The 27,135-nt window shown below is 41.0% G+C and overlaps 1 protein-coding gene across 1 annotated transcript in view; it reads left to right on the forward strand.

The window, feature by feature from the left end:
* The window catches only part of LOC113406511 (disabled homolog 1), a 257,959-nt gene that overhangs the window by 154,816 nt on the left and 76,008 nt on the right, over positions 1-27,135 (forward strand). The window contains exons 4-5 of the mRNA XM_026651760.1: positions 7,145-7,284; positions 9,343-9,441. Coding sequence (XP_026507545.1) covers positions 7,145-7,284; positions 9,343-9,441 — 239 coding nt within the window. The remainder of the gene's footprint in view (positions 1-7,144; positions 7,285-9,342; positions 9,442-27,135) is intronic.

The raw sequence follows: 27,135 nt of genomic DNA on the forward strand, positions 1-27,135 counted from the left end.
TGTACCTCTATAGATAGGGGCATACATGCACACACTGAATGGGAAACCTCTTTTACTTGGCATTTAACTTTCTTACCCATGGTGTCCAGTATGCACTGCCTTAGATGTCATTCTGAACTGCAGTGTTTGTATTCTTCACTGCCTCGGTGCTATAGAAATCCTAATTGTCTCCATGAAAATGTAGACTGTTTACAGTTGTGTGCCATTGGTTTAGATCCCTGTGAAATCTAAAAATAAAAATGTCATTTCAGTTTATAATTTGAAAGTATGGTGGATACAACTTTGACAGTTTATTAGTATAAAAGACAGTGGTGTGTCATTCTTCAGAGAATTGACTCCTGGAGGCATGTTATTGACTTTGCTGATAACATCACTATATATTTTATACACTTAAAAATCAAGAAATTTACATTATGCCCTAAGGGGGGGCGGGTACATATTTAAATAAAGAATATAGCCATTTCCAGCGTTATCAGTTTAGATTACTGGATGCTGTTAAAACTGCTTAGTGCAGTCTATTAGCATAAAGAAAAGGCAACAATAAAACTTCTTTCTTCTATGATGGTTTGTTATTTTTATTCCTTCTCATGAAATATACTCATTTGCAAAGTCTCCGGGTGAATGTACGGAATTTAACACAAAGTTACCACGTCAATACAACATTAACATGGAGCTCTGTTAGACCAGGAGTCAAGGTCAGGTGGGACTTCAAATTCATGCCCACAACTGAGTGTGAGTTCTACTGATACATACAGTCAACTGATGTGAAGTGGCTGGAGGATAAACCTCGGATGACCATTTTGTCAATCTCTAATTTGCAAAATTCGGTGTATTAGCTGGAGTCTGATAGTCAAAAAATGTGTACATTCATTCAAGTATCTTTATCCTACCTGCTGTCATCATATTCCTGGAGTAAGTCTTCAAATCAAAGTGTGTGTTCAACTGCAGTTATTATGCTGTTCTAATCGTACCCCTGTTCGGTCCTATCCGTGCTGGCAGAATCCTAAAGCAAGTTAAAGTAACTACTTCTTGGGTAGGAATCTTGGAAGTATCTCAACTGCCTGCTGTCATGTTAATATGTTTAAAATCGGATTGGCTACAATAACTTATTTTTCATTTGATCTTATAACAGTTTATAGAGAACATGTGTAGCAGTAACCTCATGGAACTGACAGTCAGGACCTTGGGTTTTGTTTTTGGCTCTGCCACTGTTTGTTTTGTGATTTTTAGCAAGTTCTTAACCTCTGTTCCACCCATTCCCCAGTAGTAAAATGAGGGGTGTTGCTGTATTTACCTTACAGGGGTGGGGCGAGTCTTAATTTTAATTACTGTAAAATACAGTACCTTGAATAAAATGCACTAGACATGTGCAAACTATTTACTTTTATTGTTGATTTATGGACCTAGATAAAATAGTCTAAAATCCTGTCCGGGATAACAAAGATGTCTCTACTTTTGGATGCAGACTCAGAAACACAGTTATGTTGAAAGGCTCTGGGGATTTATCAGTTGAGTGAAAAGGGTAAAGAGGTTTTGGTGTAATGTTCTAACTCAACAGCAAAGGTCACACCATTCAAGGTCACAGGGGAACAGTGGTGGATCCAACTGGAACATGTAGTTTGGCTTAAAGGAGAACTGCAGCGTATATGGGGATAGACTTGATTATTACCAGTGCATTTACGTATTGAAGGGCCACTGTGAATTTAAAATGCATATGCTGCAGACAAAACATTTTTGCCTATCTTAACACTGAAACCTTTAGAAATAGAAAGTGAATGACTTTTTAAAATCAGATTTGTGTGGCACTTAATGTTCTTTTTCCATTTTGTATTTTTCTGAGCCTAGGTTATAAAAATCGATCCAATTTTAGTTTACATTTTTGGATTCTTGGTTCTACTGTGTTGGAATACAGATGTTTGCTTATAAACAGCTGTTTACAGTGGGATTTTAGAACAAAAGCTTGAAAAATGTCTTTTGGACTTAGGGTTTGTAAAAGTTTGTTCTTGTCATTTAAATTCTGAAGCCACTTAACAGCCTATAAAACAAAATAATTGTCAAGGCTTCAATGCGGCAATGAGCTCTGGACGGACCCCTATATCTGCAGGATTGAAGCCTAAATTAGCAACCTACCCTCCATGATGTTCAGGCATCTGTAGTATTAGTTGTAGCAGGAGAATTGCAGAATCCTGTACTCAGATCTCAGCAGATGTGTGATATAGAAAGAAATGTTCTCTTGTTAAAGCTGTATTTAATTTGAACAGTATAGTCTGGCAACATTCTGAGATCTGAAACAGGCTTCAATTTGCTTTAAAAGCTTTATTGTTTATTTGGGAACTTCCACCCTTTTAAGATAACTTGCATTTTTCTGGAAAGCGTAGCTGGGAGTGAAAAACTACAGGCTGAAGCTTCTCTACGTAGTTTCTCATAGTCCACATGAGCAATAAAACGGAGAGACATGAAACAGATGGGGGAGCTTGGGCCTGAGAAGAAGCAGGAGAAAACAAATGGGAAGGGAGTGGTACTGTGGAAGATTTGGGGTGAAAGTGCAAGAAGGGATGGGAATTGGGGGGCTGAGGAGGAGCAAAAGAAAGAGATTGGGGGTGGGTGAGGAGGAGTATAAGGCTGGATCTGTTTGTTGTACAGAATAAAATACAGAGCAGTAATTCCATGTTGGAATTCTGGTAACTATACAACTATGGAGGTTTTGTTCTCCAGGTTAATGGGGTTGCTAGGTGTCTGGTTTTCGACCAGAATGCCTGGTCAAAAAGGGACCCCGGTGGCTTCGGTCAGCACTGCTGAACGGGCTGTTAAAAGTCCAGTTGGCGGCCCAGCAGGGCTAAGGCAGGCTCCCTGCCTGCCCTGGCTCCGCGCAGCTCCTGGAAGCAGCTGGCATGTCGGGCTTCTAGGCACAGGGGTGACCACGGGGGCTCTTCATGCTGCCCCCACCCTGAGCGCCGGCTCCACAGCTCCCATTGACCAGGAACCGCCTGCCACTGGCCATGAACAGAATTACCACCCCATACTTCAGGTATACGCTATTTATGCTGTTTCTAAAACATAGAGGGCCTTGCTTAAGGACTTTAATTAAAAAGTTCCCTTTTAATGGTGGCATATTGAATGAGAGTCTGGACTGTTTGCTGCATAAGTGCCCATCATACAAATGAGACATTCCTTTACCTTAAATCTAAAGTCCTATCTATGCTATAAAGTCAGCTGCATTGGGGAACTTGGTTACAACAGGATAATACTGTTATATCTTGAACAAGGTGTACAAGGTTACATCTTGATCAAGGTTACATCTTGCAGTGCAGGTTTACATCTTGCAGTGCAGCTACCTTCACCAGGAGCTGGGAAAACAGTAAAAATAGAGACCAGTCATGTCCACACTGCAGGAAAGAAACATGTTTGTAACTGTGCTGGGAGACTACCAGGACTTCAGGTACTATATTGATGGACACCGGTGTAAGAACTTGGGATAGATAGATACCATGTCATAACTAGGTCCCCCAACATGGTTGGTTTTGTAATTTAGACAAGATCTACGTTTTCTAGCGTACTTCCCAAGTCTACAGTTTTTTTATTCGTGAATTTGTAGTCTTTGCTCATTTTTCATTTCCAGCATACTTTACCATTCCTACATCATTCTTAACTTGCTGACCATCCCCCATCATATATCAAAAAAGCACTTCATTCTGTTTAATCCACTTCTTAATAAATGCTGAATGTACATAAATGAAATGAGTGTTGCCTGTAAGCATACAGAGCCATAAAACGGACGTTAATGAGACTATTAATGTTGTGAATTAGGGTACATTCAGAAAAAATGATCATAGGCTCGAGTAGAAATTTGCAAATATCTGAATTGGGTACAAGTTAATGATCATGCTGCAGATACAGAAAGCATTCTAGATCACTTATGAGCATAGAGTGATGGCAATATTAATATTAATTAACAGCTGCTTTTTGCTATAATGAAGATATAAGATTGGAAACTGTGGGTGAGAATGCTTTTTGAATTGGATTTTATTTACTGCAACATAAAATTGACTAGACATGTTGTTTGCACATGTGACAGACATGCAGCAAAGCCCACTGATCTGGCTGTGCATTGTTGTATATCCAGATGTTTTTTCAGGGCTTAGTGTAGCAAATGTTCTTTCATTGCTTTAGCTGTCGATACTGACATCTGCCTCAGCATTTCCCTAAGCCATAATTTTAACATTACTTACAGTTTCTGACTCATCATCTATCTGCCATTTAGTCTTTTATAAAATATCATTTAAAAGCATGAAGATTCAATCCCCTATTTAATCCCTTTTGGGAATGCAGAGGGGAAACCTAATTGAGGGAGGGAGATAGATGGCAAGGATCGCTTGTCATTGCCCTTATTTTTTAGTAGGTTATAATTCAGCCATAAAATATTTGCCATGAGCTAATATTTGCCATGAAATTTTGCAGGTCACTTGTTCATAATGTGAACTGTAGTGCTTGTGAGTACTCTGGGTGAAGAGGAACTCGAATGAGTCCTTCATTTGTAAATGTTCTTTCTTGTTAATGTTCGCTACATATTTTCCCCGATGAAAATGTTAGAAGGATTTTAATCATGTAAATTTAGAGAATCATAGATTGAGGGAAGAAGTCTAATCAGCTTGGTATATATGTAAATGTAGTTGAGTTGATAGTTATTAATTGCTTTTAAAAAGAAGTCTCTAAATTCTACACATTAGCAGCCAATAGCACAGAAGCAGCTATTAGTTTTTCTTTGCTACTGTAAGAGTCAATGTTTAAAGTGCTTAAATGCAAGTTTTAAAATAGAAATTAGAGCTGGAAGAGACAGAGGCTACATTTTTTCAACCATGGGTGCCTAACATTAGTTACTTAGATTGTTAGTCATTTGGGGCCAGGAATCATCCTTTTATTCTGTGTTAGTACAGCATCTAGCACAATGAGGTTTTGGTCCATGTCTGGGCCTTCTAGGTGTTACCACAATATAAATAATAATAATAATAATATAAATCCACAGGTGGGCACTTAAACAAGTAACCTGATTTTCAAAAACAACAAGGAGTCTGGTGGCACCTTAAAGACTAACAGATTTATTTGGGCATAAGCTTTCGTGGGTAAAAACCTCACTTCTTCAGATGCATAGAGTGAAAGTTACAGATGCAGGCATTATATACTGACACATGGAGAGCAGGGAGTTGCTTTACCCACGAAAACTTATGCCGAAATAAATCTGTTAGTCTTTAAGGTGCCACCAGACTCCTTGTTGTTTTTGTAGATATAGACTAACACGGCTACCCCCGATACCTGATTTTCAAAGGTTCTAAGCATATACTTCTGCCACTGAAGTGCTCAGCATTTCTATTTTTTATATAGTCCTTTTAATCTTTCTTTCTCAGTAGAGCTGGTCAGAAAATGGGATTTTTTTTTTCTGCAGAAAATTTTGACTTCACAAAAAAACTAAAAAATTTAATCTGAAAACTGGAAGTTTCAGGTTCTGGGTTTTGGATTTCTCATTGAAAATCTGGACTCTTTTTCTGATCTGTTTTTACCTCGCAGATCTTTTAGATATTTCAGTTGTCGCTCGTGAGGACATACTGGACTTATCTTATCCGTTGCTTTCTTTTCCAGGAGCAGGTTCAATTACTGCATGCTAAAGATTGTGCCTGAATCAAAACCTCACATCCAAACACTTCTGAACTTTGTGGAGATTTGGATTCAGATTTGGATCTGAAGACTGTCACTTGGTCCTGTCACTATTTCACTATGGGTTTTCATTTTTCCTATCCTCTTCTCTCCCGCCCCGATATTCTTGCCTTTCTTTATCTGTGTTACATTACTGTGTTGCTTTTAGTTTGTACCTTGTAGTGATGCCTCCTCATGTGGTCCACCTGATTCAATTTCTCAGAGTCTCTCCTGCTTCTGCAAAATGGAAAGCAGCATGTGAATAGGTTAACCTCCTAATTCTCACAGAAGAATGGGAGCATAGCACTTCTTTTTTGCGTTAGTAGCTATTTTGTGTGTAGTTAATGCAGCTTGCTTTTAGTAATGCCCGCTTCTCTTATTGGAACCGGTCAGTGTCTAGACTCTCAACTCTTTCTTCTTGTTTGAACTTTCTTCAGGAACTCACCTTTTCATAAGTCACTAGGTTTGCTGGACTTCTGCTATTATATTCTCTAATTTGCAATTGCAATCACTCACAAACAAAAAGCTGTATTACCATTCCCAATCAAGAAATTCAAGGTTCTTGATTAAGGTCTTCAACCAGCTCTCAAAAAGACTGATTCCCAAATCAGTCTATTTTCCCCAACCACTCAAGGTAAAGAATCTACTCTTGCTTCTGTAAATGCTCAGGAATAACCCATTTGGGAGCTCATCTGTTTGCTGTCTTTCTAAGAAAGTTCTTCTCATGGTTTGTTATAGGGTTTTTGATTCTCAGCTTTGCTCTGTCACTTGTTTCTGTTTGCCCTCTCAACATCTAACTGTCTCACTCAAAGCAAATTCCTTTTTAATAAGAATCACCCTGTTTCCTCCTCTAGGCTCTGAGTGACTCTGTGTGAATTCCTGTTGACATTTATGTTGTTACTATGTATTGAGAAACAAAAATAATAGTACCAGGAAGCAGTAGTTGCCATGACTTTTGAGCAACAAAGTTGCATAGACAGATGATGGTTTTTTTTTTTTTATTTCGTGAAATGGAAATGATAAAATACAAATCCTGACATTACAAATATTACTAGTACAATTGGACAAGTTGGAGTACAGAGAGACAGTATCATATCACTATTAGAGGTGGACTCAAGATGCAAAATTCTGATCTGGAGTGAGATTTCCAACACCCTGCACTGATCAGAAGTGTTCAGGTGCATGGGGTTTGATTCAGGTTCATCTCTTACTTCTGGAAACCGACATAGCTTGCAAATTTCATGCAGATTTCATATACTTGCAATCCCACTGTATACACATTTGAGGAATATAGATTTTATTTCACTTGTACATTTCTCCTAACTTTATGCAGATACTCACATGCGCAGGTACTGATGCATGAACATAAATTTAACCTTAAACTTACCTGTGAGCGTTTATTTATTTTTTCCTTTTTGGTCACGTGATTTTCAGATTTTCACTTCTGTCTTTTCAGGTCAGGATCGCAGTGAAGCCACTTTAATAAAGAGGTTTAAAGGTGATGGTGTCCGATACAAAGCAAAACTGATTGGGATAGATGAGGTTTCTGCAGCGCGAGGAGACAAGTTATGCCAAGATTCCATGATGAAACTCAAGGTGCAGTGTGACTTTTAATGTTTAAGTGTTACAGAATAAAGTGGGGAGAATTTCAGATTGAACTCTTAGTCGTTCTACTTTTATGGCGTTGGGTCAAATTCCCCTTCACTTAGACCACTGTACACACAGGCGTCATAGAATAGAATTTGGCTAGTTCTGTACAAGGTCGTGACTCTGACATTGATAAGTTGGGGCTTCACCAGGGAGTTCCTTCACATTCTGATGTTAGGAATCCAAGATGACTCTAGCAGTGATTTTGGTTTAATCTAGGCCTTTAATCTAACTTCCTCTTTTCCTCCCCCGTTGTTCTCTCCCTCCCCCATACCCCACCTAAAATATGGAGGCTTGGATTTGAGGTGTTGGCCCATCTCTAGTTTCTATAGGCAGAAAAACACAATAGTGTCCTTAATGTGCTCCCTGAGGAGCTCTACAATCTAGGTAGATAACAGACAAGCTGAAGGAAAGGGGCAGGAGGTGACATAAAGCAGCATGAATGAGTAGTGAAGTGCGGCAACACACATCTCGTGGGTCACCAATTTTGTAAATGTTTCCTTACAAGTAAATTGAAAAAGAGCTCTGAGCATTTTGTAATGGTGGGGGAGGGTCTGTTTTAAAGGAGGGCACTTCATTTCTCAAAACAGCATCTGCCACGAGACTCTAATCTGATTCATGTGCGTGTAGGCCCTTTTCCATTCATTGCTTGGTTCCATCTGCCAACAAGCTGTGTGGGAGACCTGTGGCCATTAGGACACGGGGCTAGCCTTTTTTGATCTTTCTCCCATAGGAATGCCATTTCCATGTCTCCAAGGTGCTTGATTCCTGTAAGCGTAATGGACAGACTTGCCTAAGTAACGTGAGGCGATTAGATCCATCCAGAGCAGGTGGTCTCACAAATTCATATGCTTGTCTTTTGAGCTAGAGCTCCTAGCTCTTACTATGTAACATGAGGGAATCATTCCTCTTCATTTTAATATTCATGCCCTTCTGCAGAAGTGTTATGTTACCTTTGACATTCTGGTCAAGCTCCAGTAAAGCCACCCTGGTCTAGTGGTCTGAGTGGGTAACTTGGGAACCAGCGACACCTGAGTTTTAGCACTGGCTCTGGCATTAAGTGGCTGTATGGCCTTGGGCAAGTCACTTAACCTTTCTGTGTCTCAGTTTCCTCATCTGTAAAATGGGGATAATAATACTGATTTCATACCAGCGTAGTCAGGATTAATTAGTTAATGTTTGTAAAGTATTTTGAAGCTGCAAAGCATTAGGCTAAGTATTTTTATTTATTCACAAATGTAATTTGTGACACTGAATCCTAGGCTGGTAGCATTGGTAACTGATAGAAGTAGGACTCTGAAGATGGAAAGAGAAGTTGCTATGTGAGTGCCAGGTTATGTTTCAGCTGTAATAATATGCAGAATGCACAAATAGCAAGTCCACCCACTCGACAGAAGAGTCCAATAATAGGGTAAGTCCACTAGACAAAAGGAGAATAAACAGAAAAGGCACCCCATTTTTTCACTCAAGGCTATTGTTAACTTGCAAAGAAGATCTTTCTTTAAAAATGAAAGGTCAGTTGGCTCATTCTGTTCCATGAACGAGAGAGCCTTTTTCCTCCTGCCTTATTAAAAAACTAAGCAAGAAAAAATAAAATTTGCAGAGCGAAAAAGCCTTCTCGAAATCACAGATTATCTTCAGCTCAATAAGAACAAATTCCAAGGAGGACTGGATGGCTCAGGGAATTGGTAAGAGTTTCTGTGTGGATCATGCATCAAACGGGCTGTGAGGAACATGAAGAAAATTAGTATCGGGGGGAAAAGGGTGGAAGACGATGGTGGGGGGGGGAGGCGCAACCTGGATTGGCCTTTACATTGTGGCTGCATATAGTAAGGAAGAGCTTGTGCTTGATTTTGAGAAGTGCTGAGCATGCCTAGAAGCCAGAAAGAAGCATCAAGTGCTCAACTCCTCTGAAGTGATGCCCCCGCTGTTTATTGTGTGTGGGCATCTACCAGAAAATAAAACAAAAAATAGTGAAATCAACCCAACCCTTCTTTGTCTCAACAGGGAATTGTTGCTGCGACTCGTTCGAAAGGAGAACATAAACAGAAAATATTTTTAACTGTCTCCTTTGGAGGAATCAAAATCTTTGATGAAAAGACAGGAGTAAGTAAAATGATCACATGATGGAACAAACTTGAATCTCGGGATGGATGTATCCGTAAAAGCGTTTCCTAGGTGGGCAGTAATATCACACTGACATAGGAACACATAAACAACAAGGAGTTCGTCTTAAGGTGCCACCGGACTCCTTGTTGTTTTTGTGGATACAGACTAACACGGCTACCCCCTGATATACGAACACATAAAGCATCTGACAGACTTGATAAAGCTTTATCGTATGTCAAAGCAAGCTGTTAGTTTACTCAGGTGCAAGGGAATTACACTAGAGTTTGTTATAGAGCCTGTTCCTGAGTACCTCATGTGCCTACATGTTCTCTGGGTTGGGCCCATAAGGTATTGTGGATTGAGGTGTCAAATAACTGCTCTACATTCAGATCGTGTTGGTTTAGTCTGAAGAGTTGAGGGTGAATATACTTGTATTTTGGCAGGATTGGTGTAGTACATACTAAAGAGCTCCTGTGATACGTTGTTTGCAATTCACATTTAACCTGCTTTAAAATGGTTAAGATATAATGGAAGAAAATACCATCAATTTGCTTGGGAGGAAAATGCAGCTGCGTGTTGTAGTTCTAGCAAAAATAATGGTTCATGTTCCTCCTTATTGTTTGATACTATTTGATGTTATCAATAATTATATTCCCTATTTTCACAAAGCAGAAGTAAAGGTTCTTACAGCAAAGAAATGTGACTATAAAGAACCTGCTTATAAAGACAATTGGCCACAAACAGAAAAGATTGACCATTGTCAGAGAATTATCTCTGTGTAGAAGTTATCAAAGCAAATAGAATTATGCTCACAAATAAGAATGTGGGTAGTTATGGAAATATTAGGTAAATAATAACAAATGATATGCTTTGGATCCTACAGTGATCGCAAAGGGATACGTTCTATGCCCTGCGCATAGCTAGAGGAGCTGGATGAGGACTGGGCAAAGATGAGGAAGGAATTCTCCTTCCCCTATAAGGCCACCAACGATACAGCTACACTCTAGCTTGGGAACATTCTTCCCAATTTGGGTACCCCAACATGCGCTAGCTCTCCACAAGCTAGCCCACTAAAAATAACAGTGTAGCAACTTGGATTAACTGCCAGATTTACGTACCCAGGGGGCTGGGTAGGCTTTTACTCAGGTGGCTAGTCCAAGCCACCGCCCATGCTAGCCTTTGCTATGCTGGTATTTGTAGCATGTTGGCTCAAGCAGAGCTAGTGTGTGTCTGTCTACCTGAGATAGGAAACACACTGCCATCTGCAGTGTAGACATACTTAGTGTGTCTGTAGACTGGCAGCCCCGTAGCTGCAATCCATAATACGGACCACCTATGGTGGGAGGATAGAAGGATCTGTGAATTCCCTGTGCACCCTGCTCCCAAATCTACTTGTTATCTGCATACAACCATACAGTTGGTGCACACAGAGCTAATAACTGCATCACCCTTTGCATTGCTCTCCAGAATCTGGTTTCATCCTTATGCAATCAAGCCATAGTGATTCCAGTGCCATAAGGAGGCTCTAGGACTGCAGAGGCAAGGATGAGATGTACCTAAAACATATCTGTTTTGTTCCTAACAGCAGCTGTCAGATCCATACATTCAGAAGGGGAAAAATCATGATCACTGTCTCACACAGTGCTCCTGTTGACAACAGTGAGGGTGTCCCATTCACTGCAATGACAGGAAAGTAATCATGGATTTCATCAAGCAAACAATTGCCACAAAATTCAGAACTTTTCTAGCGATACATAATCATTAGCAGAAGAGGTTTCTGTCATGTGTATTGGAATGGGGGGGGTGTAGTAAATAGAGATTTAAAAGTATAAGTTTGACTGTTCAGATTTCAAAAAAGCAAAGACTAAAGGCTGGTCCACGAGCATCTGGTATAGTAAGTCACAAGAGATTTCGTCGCTTTGTGCTATTTCTGCCCTGGCATGCTCACATATGATTTTTTCCCCCCCACTGCATTAAAAGAAATCTAAGCAAAACATGATTCCACCTAGAAAATAACGACACAACATTCTGGCAAACTGATTTTGATCCTAATTAAGAAGATCTTTACAGTAGTTGAATCCCTGTCTTGAATTTTAAAAGGTTTTTTATTTAATTTATTAACTATTTAACTATGTAATGTGATGCCAGAAATAAAACCGAGCTGGTGATAGATGGAATTAACTTTGATCATACAAATTAAGTAGCATATAATCATTGTCATTGACCTCATTAGTACATAATATGCCTAGTTTATGATATGGTCATCTGGACAGTATTCTGTATGGACACAAATGCAATACATATACTGTATTACACACAAAAAATGATGTTACAAGGACATAAATAAGGTTGCAAAGCAGAGGTGATGCATGGGGGGTAGCACGACTCAAGCTGTTGGGGGAAGGAGACGAACCTTTAAATTGTGCTCCCCAATATCAGCAGGTATCAGTCATCTGTGTTGCAAAGTCAAGCACTAAAAAAGTTAGGAAATGCCAAAATTAAGATTGCCTTAATTCAGCTACCTTGTGTGTAGATATTATGACAGTCTTTTGTTACATGATCACATGTTTTTTTCAGAGGATCCCTCCCTCACTTAGTGCACAAGAGGAACAATGCTCACATAATGAGCAGCTATTCAATATGTTCTTTTCTCCTCATTGTTCAGTATGTGGCCCCATGCCTTATTTACCACACACTGTTGAAACTTAACTGCGGGGCTCATCAATATATTATCTGAGTGCTTCACAAATATTAATGCACTTATTTTCACAACATGCCTGTGAGGTGAGGTGATATTATTGTGACCAAAAAAGCACCCCTGTATTCACACCACACACACTGTAATAACTCACTTATTATAATATCATGGTGAAATACATGTAGCAACATTATATGAAAAGTTATGAATTCCCCCTATATGATGATACTAGCACATGTTCAATGCCAAACAGCTCTGCCTAGGCAAAAGTAGTTAAAAAGGTCTGTCCTAAACAGAGGAAAGTTTCTTTATCTCAGTTTCTATATAAGTAGTAAACAGAGTCGTCAAGACAGCAGGGGAAGGAGATGGCAGGAAACAGAACAATTTGCATTTTAGTAAATGCAAGTGGGGGAAGAAAGAGCAGGGAGCCTCCTTCACCACCTGACTTAATGTTGCCTTCCTCATGGTTTGGATAAACATTGTTTTGAGGGGTAACCTTCAGAAGAATCCACTTCAAAGGTTCATTGGACTATAAAGGAAAGAGGCAGAAAACCCCAAGTGCTCTGTCTTTCACCTAAGAAGACAAAGGCACCAGCACTTTTGGGCCTCTGGGAGAGATCCTGACAGAAGAGGGTCAGTCACCATCTTGCTGGAAAACTGTGGGTGAGAATGGCCAACTTAAACAAAGCCTTGAACCAAAACTTTCTAGATTGTTAAACTTCTAGATGCTTTTTCACTTTTATTTGCTTGTAACCATTACTAACTTTATTTCTTGTACTTGAATTCGCTTAAAATCCTATCTTTTTGTTAATAAACTTGTTTTATTTTTAATCTAAACCCATCCAGTGCTATATTTAAACTGAGTTGTTTGTTAACTCCACTTGAAGTAACAAACTGTTGAACAATGACTCGTTAAAAGGGCAACAAACCTCAAGATCTGAACGGTCCAAGAGAGGGCTGGAGTGTGTTGGGGTCACCCTGAAAGTAGTAACCAAGGCTGGTGGAAGCCAGAGTGGGGCTATAGACAGGCTGCTGGGGTCAGAGATGCTGACCCAGGGCTATCTTGCAGACAGACACACAGGTTGTGACTGGTAGACTGGTTGTGAGCAGCCCAGGTTGGGAGTTACAACTGCAAAGCATTGCAAGGCACCCAGGGTTACAGGGCAGGCGGTGACACAATTCCTCATGAGTCTGGATTGCATCCCAGAATGTGATAATTATTATCCCCATTTTAAAGATGGGAAACTGAGACACAATATGATTAAGATCAACAGTATCTACTAATTTTGGGTGCCCAATTAGAGATACCTAGGACCTGATTTTTCAGCATACTTAGCATTATATAGTATTTGATATGTTCAAAACATAGCTCCCATTGACTTCAGTCAGAACAGTGAGTGCTCGGTACTTCTGTAAATCAGACTCCAGAGTATCAAGGCAGGTACCCAGAAAATGAACACACAGTTAGTAGCATTTTGATTTAAGTCACTTGCCCAGCATCACACAGAAACTTTGCCATAAGCAGGGATAGAATCCAGTTCTTCAGAGCAACATTCATGTGACTCAGCTCTGAGATCACCCTTTCTCTTCCTGCAATCTCCTGCATCATTCACTACACACTATAAGTTCTGCAACCAATAAAGCAGGGGTCCTATTTCACTACACAGCCTTGATTAATCACCAGAGCAGGTCCATGCACCGAATAAGCTGGGGTCTTGTGGAAAAAGTAGTATTTGATCACGTAATTAAAGACTACATTGTAAGGTATATGCACAAGGGGGTTGAATTTAATTCTGGCATTTCCTAAATTATGAGTGCTTGACTATGCAACATTAATGTTTTTTTAATACACGTTGTGTGTGTGTGTGATTTCCTAGTTTTTAAAGAGCAAACTGAAAAAAAACAAAAATTCCATCATATGGCATCATCTTGACACTCACATGGGTCATCAGCAGGGTTGGAACCTTTAGAATCAGCCACACAGACGTCCGCAAGTTGAGTTAGTGGAGTAGATTACCATCCTTTATATGGGCTGGCACTAAAGGGGATATAGGATACTTTTGCCAGGGGATTTCACAGGTATTTGCTTACAGTGGAGGAATGCTGAGACTCAGGAACCTTGGGTGCCATTCCAGGCTTTGGAAGTGTGGGGTGCTCTAGTGGACACAGACTCTTCTATCCATTCCCCCGTCTGCTCCATTCCTTTCAACTTGTCCTTGTCCCAGTCTTGTTTCTTTCCCACCCTTTGCTCCTCATTCTGAGTCCCATTCTCCTCACTTCGTCCCAACCTTCAGGCTTCTCATTCCAGTCCCACTGTCCTTGCACAAGTCCTGGTCTCACCTCTTTGCACACCACCCCAGTCTTCCCCTCATTCCCAGTCCTAATCTCCTTGCCTAGTTACTCCTAGTCCCTCCCACTCCTGGCTCCTCATCTGATCTCTAGTATCAGGGGGTAGCCGTGTTAGTCTGTATCTACAAAAACAACAAGGAGTCTGGTGGCACCTTGCATCCGAAGAAGTGAGGTTTTTACCCACGAAATCTGATCTCTGTCTCCTGCAGTCTGGCCTCTGGTTGCCCCATCCACATTCGCTGTCCCCACTGGCTGCAGGTGCCAATCTCCGGCCCTGAGCTCCTTATCCAATCTCAGTGTCCTCCCCACACCCTAGCTCCTTGTCCCAGTCTCTCTTTTCCTGGCCAGTCCCAGTTCTCCCCTTCACCCTGAGACCTTGTTAGACCTATCTCCCCTCCCTGCTTCCCCCCTCCCCTCGCACTGGTTCTCAGTCCCAGTTTCTTCACTCAAGCAAGTTGCAGTCTCTCCCACCAGCTCCCAGTCCTTCAACCCAGCTCTGTTTCCTGCTCTCTGCCTGCCAGCCTCCAGTCCCAGTTTCCATTTCACAGCAGGATCAGTGGCGCTGGAACCAGGGTGGCCAGGGGGGCCACAGCTCTCCCACTTTTTGAAAGTTGATGGGCCTGGCCCATCCACATTTCACCAGGGTGGACCCCTTCTCTTTTCCCCCATGCCCCAACCCCTGGCTGCGCCCAGCCAAGGAGCCGGGCAGTTGTGGGAGATGTGGACCCTCCACCTGCCCGCGGTACAGGGGGCCTGAGAACAGTCCCCGGCAACTCCACACCAGCTCACCACAGCTTCCTGCTCAGCTTTGTCCCCAACCTGGCTCTGGCTGGCGAGGGGCCCTCAGAGCCGCAGCCCAGCCATGGTAAGAGTCATGGACTTTCCACCTGCCCATGGTGTGGGGTGCCTGGGGAGCGGGGACATGGTCCAGAGGCTGCTCTCAGTCCCCACCCCTTCCCCCTGCAGGGGGGGCAGGCTTCCCAGCCCCACTGCAGCTTCCGGCTTGGCCGGGGGCAAGGTCTCCAGGGGAAGAGGTAGGGCAGGGTAGGTCCTTGGGGGGAAGGGGAGGGGCCCTAGGGGAAGGGGTTTTGGGGGGAAGAGGAGACCGGGGCAGCCCCCCCCCACTTTTGGGAAGGCTCCAACGCCCTTGAGCAGGATCCTTGTCACAAACCTGCACCCCATCCCCAGGTCCAGCTCTGATCCCCTCTGCATTGGAATCAGGATTCATCCTCCATGCTGCCTGTGTCCAGCAGAGAGTCATTGAAAGCAAAGAAGAAACAGGCTGCCTGGTGTCATTTCAGGTGCCTGGATCCAATGCAGCCTGCAGCAGCCCAGACCTGCAATTGCAGGGAACATGGTGCCCAGCCCTGGCTGGAGCACGGCCAGTGTGGATGGAATCTTCAGATAATTTAACTGCTTAATGCAAGTCTCTATGCAGTGTGAGCCAACTGCTATTTTTCCAAAGCTCATCACTTGGCCAAGAGTGGGTGGATTTCCACAGAGATGGCCACAGACACATCCGTGGCACAAAGGCCCCACTTTCCAAATTTCAAATCCCTGCTCCGAAACGTAGGGGGTCACACACTGTTTTGCACATGTTAAAAAATTATGGATTTTCCCCATGGCTTTTTCTCAGAAACAGCTGGACAAATTTGGCTGTGGTTTTCCCCAGATAATCAGACTGAGGCAGACACTCAGCATGGGAAATTATAACCCAAACGGTTAACCTTTGGCCAGGTTATAAGCAACTGAAAACAGGGTCTTATAATGGTAAGTGTTGGACAACCTTAATAATAGGTCATGCTTCCAACCCCACCTATAATAACTAGGGCTGTCAAGCGATTAAAACAATTAATCGTGATTAATCGTGCGATTAATCACACTGTTAAACAATAATAGAACACAATATAATTTAAATATTTTTGGATGTTTTCTACATTTTCAAATATATTGATTTCAGTTATAACACAGAATACAAAGTGTACAGTCCTCACTTTATATATATTTTTTTATTACAAATATTTTCATTGTAAAAAACACAAGCAATAGTATTTTTCAATTCACCTAATACAAGTACTGTAGTGCAATCTCTTTATCATGAAAGTTGAACTCACAAATGTAGAATTATGTACAAAAAACCCTATATTCAAAAATAAAACAATGGTAAAACTTTAGAGCCTACAAATCCACTCAGTCCTATTTCTTGTTCAGCCAATCGCTTAGACAAACAAGTTTGTTTACATTTGCAGGAGATAATGCTAACCGCTTCTTGTTTACAGTGTCATCTGAAAGTGAGAACAGGCATTCGCATGGCACTGCTGTAGATGGCGTCGCAAGATATTTACATGCCAGATGCGCTAAAGATTCATATGTCCCTTCATGCTTCAATCACCATTTCAGAGGACATGCGTCCATGCTGATGATGGGTTCTGCTTGATAACAACCCAGAGCAGTGCGGACCGACGCACGTTCATTTTCATCATCTGAGTCAGATGCCACCAGCAGAAGGTTGATTTTCTTTTTTGGTGGTTTGGGTTCTGTAGATTCTGTAGAGTGTTGTTCTTTTAAGACTTCTGAAAGCATGCTCCACACCTCATCCTTCTCAGATTTTGGAACGTACTTCAGATTCTTAAACCTTGGGTCAAGTGCTGTAGCTATCTTTAGAAATCTCACATTGGTACCTTCTTTGTGTTTTGTCAAATCTGTTCTTAAAATGAATAACATGAGCTGAGTCATCATCCAAGACTACTAAAACGTGAAATATATGGCAGAATGCGGGTAAAACAGAGCCGGAGACATACAGTTTTCCCGCAAAGAGTTCAGTCACAAATTTAATTAACGCATTATTTTTTTAATGAGCATCATCAGCATGGAAGCATGTCCTCTGGAATGGTGGCCGAAGCATGAAGGGGCATACGAATGTTTAGTATATCTGGCATGTAGATACCTTGCAACGCCGGCTACAAAAGTTCTATGCGAATTCCTTTTCTCACTTTCTGGTGACATTGTAAATAAGAAGTGGGCAGCATTACCTCCTATAAATGTAAACAAACTTGTTTGTCTTAACGATTGGCTGAACAAGAAGGACTGACTGGACTTGTAGGCTCTAAAGTTTTGAATTGTTTTGGTTTTGAGTGCAGTTATGTACCAAGAAAATCTACATTTGTAAGTTGCACTTTCACAATAAAGAGATCATACTACAGTATTTGTATGAAGTGAATTGAAAAATACTAGTTCTTTTGTTTATCATTTTTACAGTGCAAATACTTGTAAAAAAATTATACTATAAATTGAGCACTGTACACTTTGTATTCTGTGTTGTAATTGAAATCCATATATTTGAAAATGTAGAAAAACATCCAAAAATACATAATAAATTTCAATTGGTATTCTATTGTTTAACAGTGTGATTAAAACTGCGATTAATTTTGTTGAGTTAATCGCGTGAGTTAACTGCGATTAATTGACAGCCCTAATAATAACAATTCTCCCTATGTACTGGTTCAGTTTGGTGATTTGTCTCCATGATGCTTTCGGTACCACAGGAGACAAGGATTTAAGAGTGACCTAGTGTTTTTCTCATGTGGCCTCATGCATAGTGCGGAGGATAGAGAAAGGGTGGACACAGATTGATTTTGGCAGTTGTGCTCGGAGAGCTGTATAATCGACGTTTAATGGTCGGAGAGCTAAATTCAGCTCTGAATAGTGCTGGATTCTGCTGCCATAACACGGGGTGCTAGGCCCCTGATAGTGAAAAATCTGCTCAGGGGGGAAATTTGGTTGAAGCAACACTCTCACAACTCCTTTCATGGGGGATCCTGTGAGCCTAAGCCGCCACAGCTGGGGAAACTGTAGTTGCTTGGCTGTAACTGATCTGCACTGCCATGTGGATGGGAAGGAAGAGCCAATGCAGAGAGTGATTACATGCAGATTGCACAGGCATCTGTTGCCTGAGGCAGATTCCCCTGCCATCCATGTGGAACTCAGAGATCTGTGGAGCTTAGGGACAGAACTTCCTGTTCATTCCACAGGGGAGAAAACAGTTTGGGCAAAGTTTCTTTTTCCCAGGCCCTCTCCTCCAGGTATTCCCTGGGAGAGGATGCTTTGAGCCTCCCTAATTACATTCGTTACCTTGGGCCCCGTTGCTCATTTGTTTGGAAAGGTTATTTAGTTCTCCAAAATGTCGTCCTTGGCTCTTGTCATTAGCTTGTGTTGCTCTTGCATGAGCTGTGGTGGCAGCTGATCAGAGCTCAGACAAAAAGGAGAAAACAGTCAGGAAAAATGTAAGCTTCTGTATGGTTAGTATCTTATTGGCTAATATTGGATTTTAATTTATCAGAGTAAAATATCAATTTGAAGCTCAAAACTAGCACTTTTTTTTAAATTGGCACTATCAGTGCCACCTCCATACAGATGATTTAGAGGAACTGCTCCATAATTCATTATAGATGAAAAGCTGTATTTGGATTACTATTGGAAATGTTGCATATGATTGTCTGTGCATTATAACTGACTTCAGTATGGTCCAGACCTAATGTTCATCAAAGAATATTGATATTAATAACATAGAATTCCAGCTATCTGGATTTTCTCCATCCAAGTAATCTTATTCAAGGAGGGGGTTGAGGTAGGATATCATTTGGGAAGAATTTCTCTCACCAAAGAAAAATAAGAGAAGAATTTGTAAGGAGTTTGCGATGTAATTGTGGGATAATTTAGTGCATCTATAGTATTACAAAAAGAATGAGGAGTCCTTGTGGCACCTTAGAGACTAACAAATTTATTTGGGCATAAGCTTTCATGGGCTAAAACCGACTTCATCAGATGCATGGAGTGGAAAATACAGTAGGAAGATATATATATACAGAGAACATGAAAAGATGGGGGTTGCCATACCAACTCTAACGAGACAAATTAATTAAGGTGGGCTATTATCAGCAGGAGAAAAAAACTTTTGTAGTGATAATCAGGATGGCCCATTTCAAACAGTTGACAAGAAGTGTGAGTAACAGTAGGGGGAAAAATTAGCATGGGGAAATAGTTTTTAGTTTGTGTAATGATGCATCCACTTCCAGTCTTTATTCAAGCCTAATTCGATGGTGTCCAGTTTGCAAATTAATTCCGGTTCTGCAGTTTCTCATTGGAGTCTGTTTTTGAAGTTTTTTTGTTGAAGAATTGCCACTTTTAGGTCTGTAATTGAGTGTCCAGGGCTGTTGACATGTTCCCTGACTGGTTTTTTAATGTTATAATTCTTGACGTCTGATTTATGTCCATTTATTCTTTTGCGCAGAGACTGTCTGGTTTGGCCAATGTACATGGCAGAGGGGCATTGCTGGCACATGATGGCATATATCACATTGGTAGATGTGCAGTTGAACGAGCCCCTGATGATGTGGCTGATGTGATTAGGTCCTATGATGGTGTCCCTTGAATAGATATGTGGACAGAGTTGGCAATGGGGTTTGTTGCAAGGATAAGTTCCTGGGTTAGTGTTTTTCTTGTGTGGTGTGTGGTTGACGGGGAATATTTGCTTCAGGGTTGTCTGTAAGTGAGGACTGGCCTGTCTCCCAAGGTCTGTGAGAGTGGGGGATTGTCCTTCAGGATAAGTTGTAGATCCTTGATGATGCGCTGGATAGGTTTTAGTTGGGGGCTGAAGGTGATAGCTAGTGGTGTTCTGTTACTTGAATAAAGACTGGCAGTGGATGGGTCATTACACAAACTAAAAACTATTTCCCCATACTAATTTTCCCACTACTGTTACTCACACCTTCTTATCAACTGTTTGAAATGGGCCATCCTGATTATCACTCCAAAAGTTTTTTTTCTCCTGCTGATAATAGCCCACCTTAATTGATTTGTCTCGTTAGAGTTGGTATGGCAACCCCCATCTTTTCATGTTCTCCGTATATATATGTATATCTTCCTACTGTATTTTCCACTCCATGCATCTGATGAGAAGTGGGTTTTAGCCCACAAAAGCTTATGCCCAAATAAATTTGTTAGTCCCTAAGGTGCCACAAGTACTCCTCGTTCTTTTTGCTGATACAGACTAACATGGCTACCATTCTGAAACCTATAGTATTACAGAAGAAGTTCTATAATAACACTAATAACACCGCTCTGCTATGCCTCTCCTATTTATATTCCCTTGGACCAACCTAAACAGATTCTTTCCCACCTTGAAGCTCATACTTTTCAAATATTTGTCAATGGTTAGCATGTTTCTCCCTGTAAGACTGTGTCCTGTGCTGGGATACTCACAGCATCTCATCTCCTTTAAGAGCCTGCAATCAAGCATGCCACTAGTCTACACTGCAATGTAAGCCCGGGGTTAGTGGGACTCAAGTCAGCTGAGCCATGGTAGGGAACCTGGGGCTTGAGCGTCTACATTGTATTTTAAACGTACATTAAGACTTTTCTAAACCATGCTCAAACCTAGTGCTCCGGCATCCACACTGGAGTGCACAGACCCGAGTCAAAGTATCCAGATCCCAGAGTCCTTAGCACGCCCCGCCCCCTGAAATGTGGCCACTCTAGCCCTAGGGCCCTGGTGCACTGTGGGAAGACTTTATTGCCTGCCCTGCACACTACCAGGAAGCAACTGCCTTTGCAAAAGGCTTGATAGGTTTGCTCTCCATTGACAGTGTGCTTGCAGTTCAGTGATCAGAAAAGAATGGGGTAATGCTGACCTGAGCTGCCATTCACAAATTGGGGGGGAAGGTGGCTTCCATTTTCAGTCAAGGGAATTGCAGATCGTTGGGACAGACAGGACTAAGGAAGTTGTCCTGTGGAATTGTGGGATACTTCCGGCTGGCTCCCAGGGCCCAAGTCAAGTGGGGCTGTGTCTACACTGCAGAGCAATAGGACTCGCACCCTAGGTCCCAGTTTAACTCATTTCAGGCCCTCCAGCCCTGCAGGGTATTGGGACTCTGGGGCGATGCCCTGGGTTAGTACAATTGCAGTGTAAATGCCAGGGGGGTTGAGCTTGAGCCTGGGCTGAAGGATGGTCTTCCGTTGCAGTGTAGACATACCCTTCAGTGGAACATTGGAATATGCTCCCTGTGCTTCTGAAAAAGAGAATCATGCAATAAAATAATTAAATGAATTCACAAATGAAAAATTCAATAACATAATCCTTGTGGGACAGATTCTGTCTGGTCCTTACCCCAGTACTCAGCGGGGGAAGAGTAATCAGGATAGCATCCCCTGTAGGCAGATTGTTCCACCATCATGGTTCCAGCATCTTCATTCTGCACCATAACCCAGGGCTCAATTTCGCACAGACTTTAATGGTAACTAGTAAACTACTCCTCTGTTGTGACTGCCTTAAAACTCTCTGTGAGAGGTGATTTTTAATACTTTCTGTCTTTGCCTCTGTTTTTCTTAAAAATTTACCCTTTTCCTTTTCTTTTGTGTTGAACCACCTTCCCATCCTCCTACCCCAGGTTGTTATTTAGACAAAGGAGTGGCTTTCTTATTATAATTTTTGTTGTTGTTGTTGTTATTATTTTAAAGCTATTTTGACTTTGTCCAATACCCAAAGTGCCTTGATGGTGGGTGAGGCATGCTCCTTAAAAGTTATGTTATTAATGATTATTTTAAAATACTGTAATGTAGTCGCTACTGCATTTCATTTAATTAGAGGTAATCGGAATGTGCTACTTAGTGCTAAAATATCTCTTCCAATTTCTTTAAACTCTAACACTTATTAAAAAAATACTGCTTATTTTTCAATTAGGCTTTCATCATTAGCTCCGGAGATTGATTGATTTATAGCTACTTTTAGCACTGAATAAAAGATGTAGACCAGATGCTCAGCTGATGTAAATTGGTAGAGCTCCTCTGTTTACATCACATAGGGATCTGGCCCTCTATTTATATACAACAGTCTATATGGCACCTTGATTTTTGTAAGACTACTTGAAAAATCATTCTCTGTGATCATTTGAGGAACAGTAATCTTTATTTATACAGTTTGTTTTATTTGGCATGTCATGGTTTATCCAGCTGGTTTAATTGGCATGTCCTTGCCTTCTCCTATTTGTATATCACCAACTACCCAAAGAAGGAGTATAATATCCTTTAAAATAATGTAGGACTATGCAGTCAAAATTACTACTGAAGCACAGACCTGTTGTTCAGTCCTACTCTGTAAGTTCTATGGCTGTATGCTATATGTTCAGACATGATAATTGCCCACTATACCCCAACTATCCAACACAGGGGGTTGAACTAAAGACGTTCAAAACTCTGCCACGTAAGCTAAAGGAAAGTCTCCATTCATTGGCTTTACAAGTAGGGCTTTTATCTTCTTACAAGGATAATCACTAAAAGGCATTTATTGCAAGTGCAAATACATACCTTACGTTCCTGCCCCTTTAAAATTCCTCCTGTTCTGCAGGGTGAAATCTACTGAATCATGAGTTTCTTAAAAACAAGCCCACACATAAAAAAAGGACACCCCTTTTTAGCAGGATAAGAAATTTTAAAGGGCCAGCACCATTCGTTCCATGTTTATGGTTGTCTAAACTGAATGATTAACAATCTTACTGTAATAACTTATTCATGCATCATTAGATGTGCATTACTAAAATGGGATCCATAAACTGAACATCATCTTGTCTCATTGTTTATTCCTATATCAATAATCTTGGTTTATTGCGTGTTATTATCCAAAAATTGTATTTAGTACATAATAAATTAATGCTCTAACAGCACTTTGGAAACAATTTTCTCCTAGATACATACAGTGAAAGATATTTTTGTCACAGTTCAGGGCAACTGCACCTTAGTCCACCAATGGCCCCCTCTCTCATGCTTCCAGCTCCCTAGCTTTTCCTCTCTAGGGCAGAGACCCATGTCTTTCTCCCTTCTCACTGGGGTTTTTCCAGGCTGTACAGTTCCCTGCCTACACTGAGTTATTCCAAGCAAGCCAGACAGCCTAACAGACAGCGTCTGCGCTTTGCTTTCTCCTCAGAGGCTATAAACAGCGTAATTGCCCAGAATTATAAATTACACCTCTACCCCGATATAACGCGACCCGATATAACACGAATTCTGATATAACGCGGTAAAGCAGTGCTCCGGGGGGGAGGGGGGGGGGGCAGGGCAAGTTCAATATAACGCGGTTTCACCTATAACGCGGTAAGATTTTTTGGCTCCCAAGGACAGCGTTATATCGAGGTAGAGGTGTACCACACAGCTCTTTTTAAGCAAGCACATTTATTTTAAGGTGAAAGCTTTAAAGAGAAAGCATAAACAATAATAGAACCTACACACATGCTAATAACCTCACTAGAGATCAGACCCTACTTCAGCAAGGGCTCTGGTAGGTGATCAGTCCTTCAGACCCCACACAGGGGTTTTCCTGTGGTTACAAGTTCATAACAGCTTTTGCTCAGATAAGCACAACATGAAAAGGTCAGTCTCTCCTTTATACAGTGTGGGCCTTAGATCTTTAGAATCAGGGAATAGGTAATCAGCAGGCAATGATTCTCTCCTCTGGGTGTAGCTTCAAAAGATTGAGTCCGAAGGTTGCAATTTGCATTCACCTCCTCTCAGGTATTAATGGACTCCAGAGATACTAATTCAATAAGGATTTTATTGCAGGAAATTGCTCTTTGTCAACAATTTCTATGTTTTTTTTTTCTTGCATGTGCAGTGTTTTCATAGCTATGAATGGAAAATCCTTGCAAATTGGGGGGAAAAGTATACTGAGATCAAAATCCACTGTTTGGTTTTGAGGAGAGAATTTTACCCGTAAACTCCCTGAGATCCAGACATGCAAATCACTGCAAATTGCTTAAATAATCTATGGTATATAATTCTGGTTCTATCAGCTGCTGTCGGGCAAAAACATTTTTTATTTGGATTTTGCCATCCTCTGAAAGGTGTGATAGGCTAAATATCTATATCTAATTTATTGTGAGAAATCCCCCCAATGGGGCACAGGTTGACTCAACGTACGAAGGTTTAGCCCATTTCACCAATTTTTCTTATTCTTTCACCTAACACATGCATATCAAAGCAAATTCTGAGAGTATTATTTTTTCCATGCACTTGCTGGAATAATTAGCTCTCCTGAGCCTCCTCAAATGTGCATCTCTGAGATCCAGATGCAAAATCTAGTACTTGGGAACAGGCTGTGGATTTGTAACATTTCCGGGAATACTTGGGGACTATAAACTCATGAATGGGTTTCAATGATACATGAATACAGTATTTTCATTTCTGTCAGAGTATTTTTCATGTTTCGTCAAGGAAATCTGTCACCATTTTGTTCAGGCTAGCTGTCTGAAAGTTAGGAGGGGAAAGTAACTGCTCTGCATAAACTGTTAACTATCTATTCTCACTCCCCCAATTTATTCTTTATCAAAGCTTCTGTCTCCTCTAGGAAAGATAATCATAAAGGCTTATTATCTCCAGTACCCAACTCTGGCATCTCTTTCTCATATTGAATAGTATCTTCCTACACAAATTGTCTATTGAAAGGTATCATTCAGTGAAAGTGCAACAGAATCAGGCCCCTCAGTAGTATTTCTGTCCTATAACATTTAGCACAAAATAATTCTATTCATTTTTTCATGCTGGCCACACCACAGAGTATAAAGTGTAATATACTGATAAATAAAAGTGAACGGTCATTCCTACTGTAACCTTTGAATACATCTGAATACATATGCCTGTCAATCTGGGGACACTCTAACCTGGTTTACCTTTGACCTGTCAGTTCTGATTAGGTTATATTCTAATCCTGATATGGCCAATTCTAATGTTCTGTCCGTCTGTAGAGGTTTTTATACTGTGCCCATCACCATGGCATCTGAGCTCTGTTGAGCACAGGTTGCCCATCTTGTACAAACTCAGCAAAGTTCTGTGCCTGCTGCAAAACATTATACATTACAATCTGAGATACAATTTATGTTGACGACCCCGATATTTACTTGGCTTTTCATGTAGATTTGAATGATGGCATAATTATGCTGGTAAACTGCCAAAGGATAGCTGAAAGTGGCTGAAACAAAATTCTAGCAAAATGAAAGTTCTTGTTCTTGGCACAAGACGCCTCTTGTCTAATGTCCCCCGGGTGCCTCTTACCTTTCCTGGAAATCTGGTGGTTCTAGCATCTTTGGCCAGAAATGTAGGTATCATTATGGAACTTCATTTATCCTTTGAGATTTACATGCCAGAGATGGTGATGTCTGTCTGTCAGCTGAAGAATAGCTAAATGGAATAAATGAGTTTTTCATGTAGTTCTGAAAGTGGCAATGTCTGTGTTCATTCTTATAGCCTGTGAGAGTGAGCTCCGCACTGGTAAAGGGTCTGTCTCCCACACACATGAACGTTCCCCTACTAGTTGTGAGTTTCATTGTTCCTTTCTTTCTACCTCTTGATAAAATAGTTAGGCACAAACATTTCCAGGTTACAAATGAACTAAATGTATCTAATTAGTATGTGTAGAATAGGTGCCTTAAAAACTTTGCATTTACTGTCATATGGTATTTACAGTATTTGACGTACCCCCTACACTTAAAATAGAAAACAATAACGCATTTAGCAAATAGTATTTAAACCTTTTTTATTGGTCAATGGCAAGATTTTAAGGAAACCCTCTGTACTAGTTATATCCGTATTGACCATTGTAACTCATTTGAGGTTAGCCTTTTAAAATCTAGACTATGCATTAAAGAGTTTAGATGATCTAAGATACTTGAGAAGGGCTTATGATAGGCACAAAGCCAGAGTGATGTGTTTCACTAGTTCTTGGTGCTACATATGGATTTCATAATGAGAATGTTGTGTAATTCAGTCACATAGTGAAGAAAGAGAGATGCCCCCAAAATGAAAAATTCAGATTCCGTTTTCAAAACTCCTCCAAAATTTGGATGTATTTGGATCCAGAGTTTTTGGTTGAATCCATAAAGTTCGTTGTTTTTCAAAATTCACATGCAGATCTAGGTTTGGTTTTCAACTGCGCCAACACTTGTGGACATGTTCTCATCTGGACTTGAAGGTTGGGCCTTTCTGTAATGAATTTAGAATATTTCTGCTACAGCTTTACCTGCAATTTCTGTAATATATGATGCTTAATTTTTTCTTAAAATCCATTGTTTATTTTATGAAGAAAAAGTCTCTCAAGAGTTTCCATATATTTTCAATGGGCTTATTTGCCAATTATCTTTAAGGGTGGGATTTTCAGAAAAGCCTCTTAGGCAGTTAAACATGCGGCTCCCAGTGGATTTCAATGGAGTGTTGACTCATAGACTCATAGACTTTAAGGTCAGAAGGGACCATTATGATCATCTAGTCTGACCTCCTCCATGATGCAGGCCACAAAAGCTGACCCACCCACTCCTGGAATAATTCTCTCCCTTGACTCAGCTGTTGAAGTCACCAAATCATGATTTAAAGACTTCAAGTCGCAGAGAATCCTCCAGCCAGCGACCCCTGCCCCATGCTGCGGAGGAAGGCGAAAAACCTCCAGGCCTCTGCCAATCTACCCTGGAGGAAAATTCCTTCCCGACCCCAAATATGGCGATCAGCTGAACCCCGAGCATGCGAGCAAGATTCTCCAGCCAGACCCTCCGGAAAAAAGTTCTCTGTAGTAACTTTTAATATCCCATCATTGATCATTGTTACTAATT

This window comes from Terrapene carolina, unplaced genomic scaffold (assembly GCF_002925995.2).
Source record: "Terrapene carolina triunguis isolate 2854851 unplaced genomic scaffold, T_m_triunguis-2.0 Scaffold102, whole genome shotgun sequence".
NCBI lineage: Eukaryota > Metazoa > Chordata > Testudines > Emydidae > Terrapene > Terrapene triunguis.